Genomic DNA, 13,942 nt, shown 5'->3' with positions numbered 1-13,942 from the left:
CATCGGATTTATAAAACTTTATTAATCCCTGAGGAAATTATGTAGCCACAGTTGCTCCAAGAAAGTAACAATAATTAAAGTAGTTAAAGTACCATTTAGATCAAACAACTTATTACAAATTAGCTCTACTATACAAACATCCCAGTATATTACACGGAATTGAATATAGATAAAGTTGAAATTGAGGTGCCCCTCTTGTCATATTAACATTGTTATTTTCTCTGTAGACAATGTGCAAATAGTAAGGGTCTGTAACTATTGCAATGTGGACTTGTACTTTAGATTTAGGAGTTATGCAGAGAGACAGCCACAGGCTGTGGTGATAATCTCAGTGTATCAATGAATTTGAATTCTGCAGAGGGCTTACCCTGCAGTGTGCTTGGAGTTTTTAGTATTCAGTTTCTGAGAAACTGTTCTAGTATATTTTAAATAGGATTTCTATGGGACCCTCTGTACTGGTTCAGTTTGCCTGTGAGGCTCAGCTTTAAAAAAAACAATCTGGAAACGTCTCATCTATACTAGAAATTCAACCCCAGATTATCTGAGCTGTACTGTCACTTTTAACACATAAAAGACCCTGAAATTAGATTCTAATGAAAGAACCGTTCCTCAGGTATGGCTGCAGGATAAGGTGGTAAAGGAGGATGTCCCTTTGCCATGCTATCAGAGGCTATGTATTTATGTTCCCAAATGTTCAATTTCCCGGGACCTTGCACTATTGTGGAAAGTACCCTATATTGCTTGACTGGTAATTCAGCCATGCAACTGTGAGCTGTCAGATAAAAGGTTAAAAAATATCATGAATATGATTTTCATAATTTTAAACCTGCTGGAAGAGTCAGATGAGACCTGATTTTCATACTGCTGCATTAATTCACAGATAAAGCCTTGGCAAAGTGGTGAGGTTGGTTTTATTAAACAGGTGCAGAACAATAATAATTATAGAAGAAGAATGCTTTGTGAAACTGAAGGGCTCTCTGTAAGTAATAAAAAAATAGACAAGAACTCAGTCCCGATAAATGAACCACTTGGATACAGCAACAGGATTCACCACCCTCCTCATCCTCAGCACACATGCGTTCATGTGCAGCCAGCGTCATATTATAGGAGGTGGACTCTGCCATCATCATCATCATCATCATCATCATCATCATCCCCAGCCAATGGAGAAACCAGTGGAGGACACACTTAAACAGTGTCTACGGAGCAGTGCGGACCAGAGCGCAGCGCCCGGCACCACAAATCCAACTTCCCGCACACGTACTCTCGCACAACATCTGAACAACAGAAAGTGAGTTTTGTGATTCTCCTCGTGGACTCTTTCCCCTCATAATTTTCATGGAAAGGGCTGTGGGATGCTTTAAACAGCAGTCAGCTGGGAGGATAATCAGCTGGGAGATGCTTTTTTTTACGGACTGCTTCCCACTGCGTCTTGAGATGAATGTAAAGCTGAAAGTGAGTAGACTTGACTTGAACCTGTAATATTTATAAACCTTGATTAGCTCGTTTATAAGAACTGACACTATTATATGTGGTAATATGTAGAAACGGGTCTTAGAGGTCTGCACTGTGATTTTAGAAGTGCGCTAAAAAAAAAAAAACAGCAGCAGAACAGGTTTGTTCATTCTTCTTAAATACAAAGTAACTGAGTTAAAAACTTTCATGTAAGTCCATCCAACCATCCATCTTCCGCATATTACATGCAAGTAATAAGAGCATTTCATTTGTTGTGGAATCTTGCAAGGAGCACATACTCATGCAGGGCAGCGCTAATCTGTGCGTGCTGGAACAAACTTATTTATTTATAATTTTGTTATTTTCTTCTCCTTTCGATTTTTTAAAAATGATTTTACCTAAACAATTATCGGCAGGATATTCGTGAGCTGTCTGCATGCCTGCGCTCAGAAGATGATGGCCACAGAGGGAAACAAAACCCTTCTGGGTAACGCATCTTACACTGAAAGGCAACATGAAGACAGGGACGCCTGTAGCTGCGCATTGGTTCTGTTTCTGAAGTTGAATGTCCAAGAAAACAGCGCGGAAGATTAGAAACGCTTTTAATTTTTCATTCAACTTTGATCTAACTCTGGATACATTATGTCTCCACGGCGGTTTTTTTTTTTCTTTTCAATTTCTTAACTGTGCTCTCCGTGCGCATTGGGCTCCCGTGATAACCATGTATGGATTTCCATGCAGGGATGGAGGTTTCAGCTGGTGCGTGTCTGAAAAGCGACTCGGTGGCCTTAAAAAGAAGAAAACTGTCTCGTTGTTTACATTTACATTTAATCGCCTAATTGATTTCTACTTTTTTACACAAAACGAAATCCCAGTAATGCATCTGTTTAGTTTATTCCAATGTAAAATGTTGGTGCTCCACGAGAAGGCTGTCCAGGAACCTGCCAGACTGTAGATTAAAACAGGCTGTGAGCGTCAGCTGGGTTTTGTTTACTACTACAGTTGTTGTCCGGACAGATTATTACGTCATCTAACCTCGTGCTGGAGTTAGTTGTAGGCCATCCCTCCTTCTATCTATCCATCCATCCTTCCTTACAGCCTAACCTCCCTCCCTCCAACCCATCCAGATGGCCCGCACGCGAGGGCGCAGAGCAGAGAAGAGCAGGGCGCATGCGCCAATTGTGCAGCCCACATCTGTTTATTGCATAAGACCACACACCACAGGGCTACCTGAAGGCAAACTGTTCGACAAAGAGAGAAAATAATTGTTTGTTATCATTAAAAAAAATCTTTTATTTTGTGTGAGCTTTTTTCTTTTTCTTTTTTCTTTTCTTTAATTAAATCACACTTCACCAAATATTTCTTTAAAATCTTTATTAGGCATACCTGGATCGTATCTGTGTGTGTATGTGTGTGTATTTTAAATGCACATGGCCTTGTTTTGAGTCAAATCACATGTATATTGCCGGTCCTTTGGTGTATTCGGCTGCGTTTTCTTACTTTGCAATTGATAATTAGTCTGCCCTGTTCTGTTCATGTGGTGTTTATTTCTTATGTTATAGTGTATTGAGCACTTAAGTCCACTTTAAAGGTCTTTGTTTGAGCTGAGAGGTAGCTCTACAGGAGCAGGGGCAGGTGAGAGGAACAGGTTGGCGGGCAGATAAAGGCTCAAGTGGAGGTTGAAAATCACAAAGGCATAAAAGAAAAAAATGTATATTTCTTTTGGGGACATTTTGCCACCGACTGACAAAACGAATGGGGGAGAGAGAGGAGGGGGGTGTAACATGCACCAAAGGTCTCCTGACAATGAATCAAATTGTGGACACTGTGATCATGTAGCATGCACTATGGGGTGCCATGGATACCACTAGCCCTTGCATGTGCAGAACTAGTCTAATCTTCATGTCTTTTGAAAATCAGCCAATATTTTAGACAGAATCAGAAATAGTTCGCTGTTTATAGCTTTTGTGTCATTCCACGGGGGAAAGAATCAGTGGGTTGCAACGGTAAACCATGAGAGAATCATTGTGGTAGTCCCTCCCATAGGAACAAATGCCAGTGATTTCAGGTTGAGGACTAGGCAGTGATTGAGCAAGGGCTTATTCTTTTTGGGGTGGGGTAAAGCAATATTTATTGGACTGGTATTTATATTGAGTTTTTTTTTTTTTTTTTAAAGTTCTTTTAGAAGAGAATAGCACTTAAGGCACTGTTGGGATTTGAACCCAGGATCTCCTGTTTACTAGACAGGCGCTTTAACCAGCTAAGCCACGGCACCACTATGATGAGCAGGAGTCAGGTGATGGAGGGAGGAGTACAGCTTTAGGCCATGTGGGACAATGTGTGGCTGATGCTCTAAATACTACAAAACCCATAATCCTCCTCCAAGGTTCATTTAGTCATGGGGAGCAAGCCAAGTAGACATGCAAATCAGATATTCTGCAAATAAATGAAACAATACACTCATAATCCAGGCAAGTTCTTTGTACAAATTACGTCTACATTGGCTAATTCTACTTCACACAATTAATGTCCTCTGGAAAGATTCAGTGCTAACACAGTAAGTGTGACACTGTGGTGTACTGGTCATGAAAAATGTAACACATACGAGGCTAATTTTCAGTGCACGGCCCAAGTTTCAGGGAGTTACATCAGATATTTGCCAGATGTAGTGAAACTTTGACATGAAAAAGTAGACTGAATGGAGCAATCATGATGTCTTCTTCAAGAAGTGAATATGTTTACATTTCCTTACTTTTGAAGATGTGGGACGGTGGTTAATTCCAAGAAGTTAAAGCACAACACTGCCCCACAAATAAGCTGCAGTTGTGTTGATTTAAATACAGTTTCTGTACTACTATGTCCAAAGTGTTGCTGAATGCCATTCCTGGTTTTATTAGGCTGCTCCACTGTTGTTACTGTTGTTACTCTTTTATAAGGGCTTGGCTGAACAGGTTTCAGCTTTCTACTTCCTGCTGTTTAGTTATTTGAATCATTTGGTCTGTAAATATAACTACTTACCAACAAACAGATACTGTGGACATACTTTAGAGCCATGCTGAGTTGATATTTAGTCTCCAGATTTGTGTCTTTTTTCTTCCCTGATTTCAGCACAAACAGCTCACACCTAACACCATTTTTGTTATGTGTTCATTCTAGGTCATGATGTGAATGCCCAGCATCGTTTTATCCAATGATTGAGTCCAGCAAGCCGACCATGTTGGACAGAACTGAACAGGCACACTGCACTGTGTGCTGCTGCACTCTGGCCAACAAAATCCTCATGGTGCTCTTCATGGTGCTGCTGATCTTTGCCACCCTCTTTGGAAATCTGGTGACTCTTGCTGTGGTTCTGGGAACCAAACACTTCCACACACCGCAGGGATACCTGAAGGCATCCCTCGCCGTGGCTGATCTGGCAGTGGGAATATTTGTGGTCCCGCTTTCCGTTTACGCTGAGGTTTATCTCATGGTCACTGACTCGGCACCGGAGTGGACCTCGTACAACTCACAATCGGTGAGTTTTCACCCATGCAACATCATCGGCCCCATCTTTGCTGGGTGCACTTTGGTCTCCATCACGACTATTTTCTTTCTGACGATCGAGCGAAGCATTGCCGTGCTCAGGCCTTTGCACAAGGACTCGGTGATTACTCGTAAAAGGACCACGATCCTAATTGTCCTCTCCTGGGTGGGAAGTTTCTTCTTGGCTGTGTGTCCGATAGTTTTCAGCAGTGAAATTGCTTTGGAGTATAACTCCTGCAGTCGGATGTGTAACTACGCTCTGGGTACAATCGGCAAGTTCCCAAGCCAGGCCTGGAACATCCTCCTCCTCTTCCCCGCGTTTGACTTCACCCTCCTTGGTGGCACAGTGGTCATTAACATCATTTCTCTTTCCAGCATCAGGCAGCACTCAAGACGCAGGAAACACTTGGCTGAGAGTGAAAGCCAAAGCACGACCAAACCCACATTCTCAGACATTAAAGCAGCCAAAACCATAGGGACTCTAACTGTGGCTTTCACTGTATCGTTCACTCCAATCGCTGTCTTTGTGGTCGGGAACGTTTTGGGGAATAAATGGTGCAACTTTTCCTTTTTCGCCTTCTGGATTTTGGCTACCAACAGTTGCTGGAATGTCATTATTTACAGCGTGAGGGATCAGAAGTTCAGGCTGCGGGCACAGAAACTGCTGATGCCGTTTCATAGAAAAAACACCACCAAAACTTAAAATCGACCAGGACCAAAGACTACTCGTACACGAGGAGGGCCGCGTCATTTAGATGGTTGTTTTTTGCACAAACTCTTTGTTCAAACACATTGTGAGCCTCTTAAGAGACATACCTGCATGTCTTGTGCATTGCTGTTGTGAAATTACAGTTTATTTTTACATCGATAAAAAGCATGGAGCTTTTTCAGATCACAACTGTTTCTCTCTGTGGGTATTTGTCTTGTTTTGTGAAACATTTAAAAACTGAAGCCTGTTTCAGTTATTGGAATGATTGTTTGCTTGAGTGTAATTAATTAAAACCCGATGAAAACCAAAACAGTTTGTGCATGTTATCTTTGGATACCACAGCATCAGAGTTGTTAGTAAGATTGATGATGTTGATTCCCAGTGAGATACTTCAACATTAAGTGATCAAGACTGAGAGTATACAGGGGTCCCAATTTAGTTCCTCCAAAGGCCCCACTGAGAATCACATCAAAGGCCAGACATGTAGTATTTAGTTTGTTGACATGCTTTACTATAATCAAAAATAAATAGATCATATAGCCCTTCCTAACTTTTTTAGCCTATATGACATTTGGTCAACAAAGAAGACCTTTGATCATGTGAGATGGAGCTGAGCCTTCTGCTATGAAACCGACTGCTTCTGCAGCACTGTTGCTCTGAGAGTACTCTGCTATAATTTCATGCCTCTTTTTACTTCAGCAACTTAAAAAAGGCCACAGGCTCTTCCCTGTGTATGGCTCTCTATATTATCCAGTGTGTGGATTGAAACATCAAAGTAACAAAGAAAATGCTCTTCTAGAAAACAGAAATTGTTGCCATGGCAAAAGGATACCAAACACTTTTACATTTGGCAAAAACATGGACTACTCAGTGGTTCACCTCAAATAAGGCTGTCTGCCTTCTGCATCAGTGTTAGTTTTTTTTTTTTTTTTGTATTCTGAATTATGTGAGGCTATTGTGCAGATGTGCCTGTTTAGTTTGGCGAGTTCATATCACAGTGCAGAGTTTGGCTCCAAATGTGTTGGCAACATTTTATTAAATGTAAAATGAGCTTAAGTGAAAGGAAGAGACAGAGATCTGTTTTTTCCTGTTTTCCATACGCTGGTCAACTACAAGGATGCAGCTTTATTAGCATCACACCCCAAGCAGCACAGTGATCAGAGGTCATTAACTGGTACAGCAGTCTCAGTCATGGTGGCCATGCTAGCCACACTCAATACAGAACAAACAGCAATGAGGTTATAAATTAACAATAACAACAACAGATCAACACAACATAACTGGAATAACTGTCATAACCTCTTAAGTTAACACATGAATGCCAGCATGAACAGTCCCACCAGTCTTTGGGTTAGTGGCTCCTCCCCTTGGACTGCTACAACATTAAATATCGCAAATGAAATAGAGGCTGGATACAAAACATGACTCAAAACAGATACTACACTTTCACAAAAAATAAGAATATGCTATAAGCCACCATCAATATAAGGTAAGATACATTACCATACTGAGTCTCTTCATGGTGTCTAAGAGGTTACAAGACGTTCTATGACCTTTCCAGAGGTGAGTATTATTAAAGCTACACAAGCTTGTTTCCACCAGTGAAAACATTTTAGCCAACCAGATGTCAAAATGTACACTTCCTAACTTAAACTTAGCAGTAAGGTGAAAATTTAATATAATGGTCCAGAATTTTGATTTATGAATAGCACTGTTTCTTTGTTTTTTCAGTGGCAGAAATAGGTTTCCATATAAAGCAGGGACTGCTTCATAGATGGAGGCTCAGATCCCAGAATGCCACACAGCAAAACTCCATGCTGTCATTATTTTAATGAAGAAACCCTGAGGTCAAAACTCGACTAAGCTGTAGTAGTTTAATAGCAGCCTTTGGACTGTGTGCAGCCATGTGGTCTTTGGGGAGAAAATATATATGTTTGTCACACGCACACACACACACACACACACACACACTTCCTACTTTTATTTGTTATTCAAGCAGTTTTGCTGGACCACAACCCAACAAGACGTAATCATAAACTTTTCATTCTCTGTGAACTGGACCAAAAATTTAAATATAAAAAAGGGATGGGGTGGCTGAAATCAGCAAGTGAAGCAAGTTTAAAAAAGAAAAGAAATGAAAAGGCCTAAAGGTGCACCATTTGCATTTAATAGATAGTGTCGGAGAGAGAAAAGGAATGAGAGCGAGGTAACGAGGTAACAAATTATATCGTTTTCCCCTCTGGTGAAACTAAGCATTGTTTCTAGTTGTTCTGGTTCTAAAACTGCAGACATAAGCAGAGGAATGAAAACGAGAAACACGTTTTTGCTTATTTATGCATATTTAGGAACAGCTGCATTAAAAATCTGGTTAACACAAATGTTCATTCAGAATCATCAACTACGGAACCGACCAGTAAAAAAAACGATAAAATCTTTATTTGTTAAAAGACTAAAATCGAAAGTCAAGCTTTTCTTTTAAATAGTTTGATTCAAACAGATATTCTTTGACTCTGTGATGTGTGCTTACTTTAAAAGCTTTTACCTCTAAACGGCATCTATTGCACAGAAGGTGAAATTGAAACATGAAAGAAAACAATTACTGTGGAAGTTATCATTTCCAGCAACAGAAACCGCTGAGTCACAGTGTGGAGGAATAAAAAAAAAAACAAAAGTAAAAAGAAGGTCACAATAAAAAAAGAGAGAGAATAAAGAAAAGAGACGTTGGCATCACTGTCCTTGACTAACATTAATAAGGCTCATTGACTGGCGCTGAAGTGGTTTTGGAAAGAAAAAGAGGAGGAGGAAGAAAGCTGAGGATACAAAGACGACTGAAACAGATGGAGGCAAAAGAAAGAAATCTGTCACTGATCATCAGGTCAGCACAGCACTCCAGAAACATGTCACTGTTGGCCTGTTCCTTCAGACTCAGTCTCAGGGGTGCCAAAAACAAAAACAATTTTTGTCATATTTTTGGACAAACCTGAGTAGAGTAGGCATTTCTTTATGGTCTCATTTACTCCTTGTCAACACTGTTGTGCTGTTTTATCATCTGTCATCATCACTTTGATGATGCTATTATTTTTTTTGCAAAATGTAACCCACTGTGCATTTTCATATTCCTACCCATATGTGAGGAAAGATTAGGTTTTTGTGGGAAAGGCAGGCTGTGATTAAACACATAGCTCTCGACATACCACCTGCACGTTTGCCCCTGCAACAAAGCAATCAGTTATCTCCCTGATTTTTTTTCTATGGCCTTTACTGTCAGTTAGACCCTTTGATGTGTCACACTCTCACTATTCCCCTCAGTCCACAAACAGCTACCAGCTCTGGGTTTCATTTAATTAGAAAAAGAAAAAAAGATTAAAGAGCTTTCAGAGTGCGGCATTTACGTCTGTATGAAGGTATACATTGTGCTGTACACAACGTCGCTCAGCACACATTAATTACAGATGGATGTTATGACTAATGACTTTATTTGATCTTTGCATTTGTGTTTTGCTGTCACCCAACACACTATGTTTGTGGGTCCAGTACACAAATGATGTCTACTTGACTTTATCTTGACACAAACAAGCTTTAGGTTTAGGCAGAGCCGGATTTACTAATAAAAATAATAAATAATCTAAGCTTACAACACACACACAGCTCTTGCCAGACAACAGTGAGCAGCCTAAACTAAATTAAACAGTCATGCTACTTAGTGTGAGGAGCTTAAAATAAACAAACCACTACGGTTCAGGCCCACCACGTTGCAGTCAGGAAACCACAGAACTTCCTGCAGCATTTCCACTGTCTAACACCAAAAGGGGAAAAAGGAAAACCAAGGTTAGGCCATTTTAAAACATACAGTTCATATGTACAGTGCGAAATATACTTAACATAAGTGCTTTGTATGATTACTAAAAGAAACAATACATTTTTTATCTTGTAATAGAAGACAAATTAAAACTATTTAAAATTGTGTACACTGAGCAGCATGTGTGCAGTAGCCTATCAGCCTGGGATACACGCAGGCAAAGCAGCAGTCTAACCTGGACATCTAAAAAGTGCATAATAGATCCCTCCTACTTTACCATGTGCCTTTAAAGCACCTGTCCCAAGATAAGGTCTCCAATCTAAAAGGTCACACAGGAAGAAGCGGCTAGGTCTGCTGTGAGCTTGAGATAGGAATGAAAAGTAGGTCCTTCTCCTAAAGATTAAACACAACCCTCAGTGCCAAGCACCACATCGACCCAATACAAGACACTGTTTTCTGTGACCTCTCTCTTCAACTACAAAACCCAAGTTAGTCTGGAAAACCTCCAGACTAACTGACAGAATCCAATTATTTTTACCTGAGAGAAAAAAGACTAACAAACCCTTCTGGCACATCAGGCTCCATGTCTCACACGGGACAATCTCTGACATGGTGTATTTTGTGTCAATGAATTTCATCTCATATAAGATACCTGCATGCGAGGCTAAATTGAATAAATAATGGAATAAATCAGAAGCAAAACTGAAAAAATGTTTTGTGTGAGATTTTGATTCCTTTTTTTGTCAAGACTCCGAGTCAGTTAGCTCCTGTGGATCATGCTGACAGCGGGCGCTCACTGCAAATCATCTCCAGAGGTTGGAAACACCTGGGACCGCAGGTGGGTGAGGGATAAATGAGCCAAATCCCAGGGGAGAAACTTTCATGACAAGTAGAATATACTTTTCTTCAACACACCAGACTGTTATCACCTCGACGTGGGCAGTCTTGTTTTTCAGTTTCACCTGAATTCAGGCAGGAACCGGTATCTCATTCACACACAAAAAAAATTACTGATAAGATACCAGACTGATCTGAGCATCTGAAAATGAACTGAAACCAATGAAAATATGGTATTTTGATGAGGTGTATAGATTTGATGGAAAATGCTAAAAAAAAATAAGCTGGAGCATCAAATACTCTGGAAGAAACTTTTAGAGTAAATAAAGATGCTGGTAGTGGATAATACTTTTTGTGAACATCAACATGTAACTCCTGTGTGAACATTTTGATGAATGAAAAGTGGAAAAAATGCTGCCAGGCATCATGAATCTCGATGCGTTATGAAACGAGTATCACAGGAGCATCCAAGGCTGCATGTAAACATTACCAACCACTCCTGCAAGTGGAACCCTTTCTCGTCCTTGCTCCTGACTTCAGAGATAATATGCATGTATTTTCCATCTTCTTTCTCCTTAGTCATTTTTAACACAATATAATTACACATTTAATTATTGTTCTTATTTCCGTCATAGCACTTTTATGTTTCTCTAGTGGCAAAATCAAATGTCAGCCGTCTCAAAAACCACCCACCACTTCCAAAGTCTGACTGGAAGTCACTTCACTTGACTTAGATAAAAATAAAAATTGCGCCAGTCTTGGTGTTACTTTCTGAGAGTTTCCCACCTAGAATTAATCAGAAAATGCTTAGAAACTTGATTTACATCTTAAATGTTTTCACACTGTACTGTCAGTCATTCAGAAAGTTCATTCAACTGCTCACACTGTCAAGGCAATACACCAGACAATTACATCCACGCTCTTTGGTTCTGTCCACCAGTGCAAAAGTTTTGGCGCGAGATATGTGAAGACTTATCAAAGTGTCTGAAATGTAACATTCCAACTTCCCCCTTAGTGTGTCTACTGGGCAGCTTAGATAATGTCACTTCAGAAAAGAATATAGCCCATATGATCTTCACTGCCCTATGCATAGCCAAGAAAACAGTCCTCATGAACTGGAAAAATAAAAATAATCTTAATTCTAACCAATATAGAAATTATCTATTAGATTACATTAGTCTTGACACAGCCTCTGCCACCACATTAGATCAATTGCTCTGGGCTCCTTTTATCAGCTCCATCACCTAGTGGGGGTGGGGGGTCATAGTTTGGTCCCGCCTTCACTGTTGTGATTGGTGAGGGGGTAGGGACAGGCTTAGGGCGTCGGGGGGTTCCCCGGAGGCATCTTCCTTGGGGGGCTCAACCCGGGGTAGCGGTCACGTCCGGTTGGGGGCTCTGTTGGCTCTCAGGTGACTGTTTCCTCGCGGCTGCGTGCAGCGGGGCTAGGGGAGGGTCTGTGCTGACGGACGTGGGTTACTGACCTGGCAACCTGGCTGCCCCTGGGTGGGTCCGGGATGGGCGTGAGGTTCTGGGGGCGCTCCGTCTCTGGGCTGGGGCCCGGGCCGGGCCTCGGGGGCTTGGGTCCTGGTTGGTGTGTTGCCGGGGTTGTGGGCGGGTGGGTGCATGGGGGCCCGGCCCTGGAGCAGGGTGCCGCCGGTGCATCGAGCCGCCTGGGGGGCTCTTCAACTGGTGGGGGGGATGGTCACATCTTGCAGGAGCTTTCTTCTCTTCAGGAACTCTCTGCAGGAGGGGGAGATACAGGAGAGGTGGAGGAAGATCTCAGCCTGGGCGTTTACCGTCTTATGTAGTCTGGAAGATGTGTGGATGGTGGGGTGGGTGCAGTTTTCTCTGTGGTGGGGTTGGGTGGACTATCCAGGGCTCTGTGGAGCCGGAGGGCGCTACTGCACTGGGCCCCGGTCTGATGGGCCTGGGCCCCCCTTCCCTGGCGGGTCGCGAAGGGTGGGAGTGCCTACTGGGGTCAGCGGGGGAGCTGGCCCCAGGGAGGGGTTACCTGCCCCTCCCTTCCTTCCCTCCCCATCTCCAGCTGCCTCCCTCTTCCCGCTCCTCCACAACCACCCACACATGCAGGGCCTTGGAGTGGGGGTATGTCACCAGGGTGCAGAGGAGGCTACCCCCCCCCCCCGTCCCCTTCTGGCTGCCTCTGCCTCAATTTTATCCCACAACTTAGACATTCACATTACTCACACTCTCATTACACATACATATAGGATCTTGGGGGTGGGCACAATCACGGAGTCCAAAATACCATCAGGGTGTATACCTCACCCCTGACGTCGTTGCCCACCTCTCAATTTTAAATACACTTAGTCATTGAGGGCTAGCAGGAGGGACTATGCGCTTACCTGCTGCTCCTTGGCAGGTAGCTCCATGCCCTCCTGGGTTTTAATTGCACCTTAGAACACATATGCATCAACACTACAATGAGCGGGTGGAGGGAGGCTTGGAGTCTTCTCCCACCCCCATTCTCTGCGGCCTGCTGGAGCGGGAGGGCTAGTAGGAGGAGTTGGCCGTCCGACTGCGGTCTGGGGTGTGGGGCCTCCCTGCTGCTGCGGAGTCGGGGTGGTCTGCCTCTCCCCACCGCAGGGAAAAGGGTAACACCACCTGGGTCTGGGTGCAATTCCCCCCTCCAGGGGCAAGGGTACCTAGACCCGGTTTGTAGAGTACGCTTGGGGAGTGTGATTGTGTGTACAGCGTCTCTCTATGTCTGTCTCCACGTTGGTTGAGTGTGGAGTGAGTGCATATGAGAGCATGAGGGTGGGAATGGATGTTTGTGTCTGTGTGTGCCTGTATGTCTGTGTCTATATGTCAGGTTGGGTATCAGACGCCACCTCTCTGGGGACACCTCAGGCCCTCCAAGGTTTGGAGGCCTATCTCCACCCACCACCACTTCCCCTGCCGGTGGCGGACTCCCTCAGGTGTCGGTGTGTTGGTGGTTCTTTGTATCTGGGGGTGGGCGTCCGGGTACACACCGGCTCACTCCTTGGCGGCCGCTTGTCGGGGCCTGGGGCCTGGGGCTCGCTCGGGCCCCTTTGGAGGTGGGGTGCCCCCGGCCTCTCGGCCTGGGGCTCGGTCACTCAGGCGCAGCTGGGGGCCGGCGGAGCTCACGGGCGCGTCACTGCAACTCCCCCTGACTTCTGCTCCGCGGCTGCTGGGCGAGCCCTCATCTGGGACTCTCCTCAGCTCTTACTGGAACAGTGGCGCGGCTGCCCCTCTGTTGGTCTTCCATGGTCTCTTGTATTCTGGGGGCCTCTGGATGTCTGGAGTTTTGATCTCCTCCATACCCACTTCACACCCTGGAGGACGGGGCTGTGGCCCCCCCACACTCCCTAGCAGATCATTACATGGAGAAACCTTTGGAATGCAAGCATGCTGATCCACACAGGTATGCACACATGGGTATTCACAGACGCGGACTAAAGCTTTCTTGGCTGCTGCCTCAAAGCACACTGTGCGCTGTCTATCTTGCGTGCTGCACAATATCGTTTATTATTTAGTAAATATTGATATCTATGACTAGCTAGTTTATTGTGATGGTGCTTTGTTTTCTCTATTATTATGTTGCTCTTTGTTGTTTGCTGTCTCCTCTGTTTGTTTTTTTT

The 13,942-nt window shown here is 43.5% G+C and overlaps 1 protein-coding gene and 1 non-coding gene across 2 annotated transcripts; one reads left to right on the top strand and one right to left on the bottom strand.

Moving 5' to 3' along the window:
- The first annotated feature begins 1,207 nt into the window (after positions 1–1,207).
- On the top strand, positions 1,208–5,745 carry LOC146699085 (5-hydroxytryptamine receptor 1D). Its single transcript, XM_085472720.1, has 2 exons — positions 1,208–1,455; positions 4,612–5,745. The coding sequence occupies exon 2, from the start codon at positions 4,646–4,648 to the stop codon at positions 5,678–5,680; it is 1,035 nt and encodes a 344-aa protein (XP_085328846.1). The 5' UTR covers positions 1,208–1,455; positions 4,612–4,645; the 3' UTR covers positions 5,681–5,745.
- trnat-agu (transfer RNA threonine (anticodon AGU)) lies at positions 3,657–3,730 on the bottom strand. The gene has a single exon. It is a non-coding gene; the product is annotated as a tRNA-Thr (tRNA).
- Positions 5,746–13,942: the final 8,197 nt, after the last annotated feature.

The sequence above is a fragment of the Copadichromis virginalis genome, linkage group LG11, assembly GCF_057382275.1.
Source record: "Copadichromis virginalis isolate Kocher_CV1m ecotype Utaka linkage group LG11, C_Virginalis_male_GT1.1, whole genome shotgun sequence".
Lineage (NCBI taxonomy): Eukaryota > Metazoa > Chordata > Actinopteri > Cichliformes > Cichlidae > Copadichromis > Copadichromis virginalis.
Note: the sequence above shows the minus strand (reverse complement) of the source record. Positions and strands in the feature narration are given on the sequence as shown.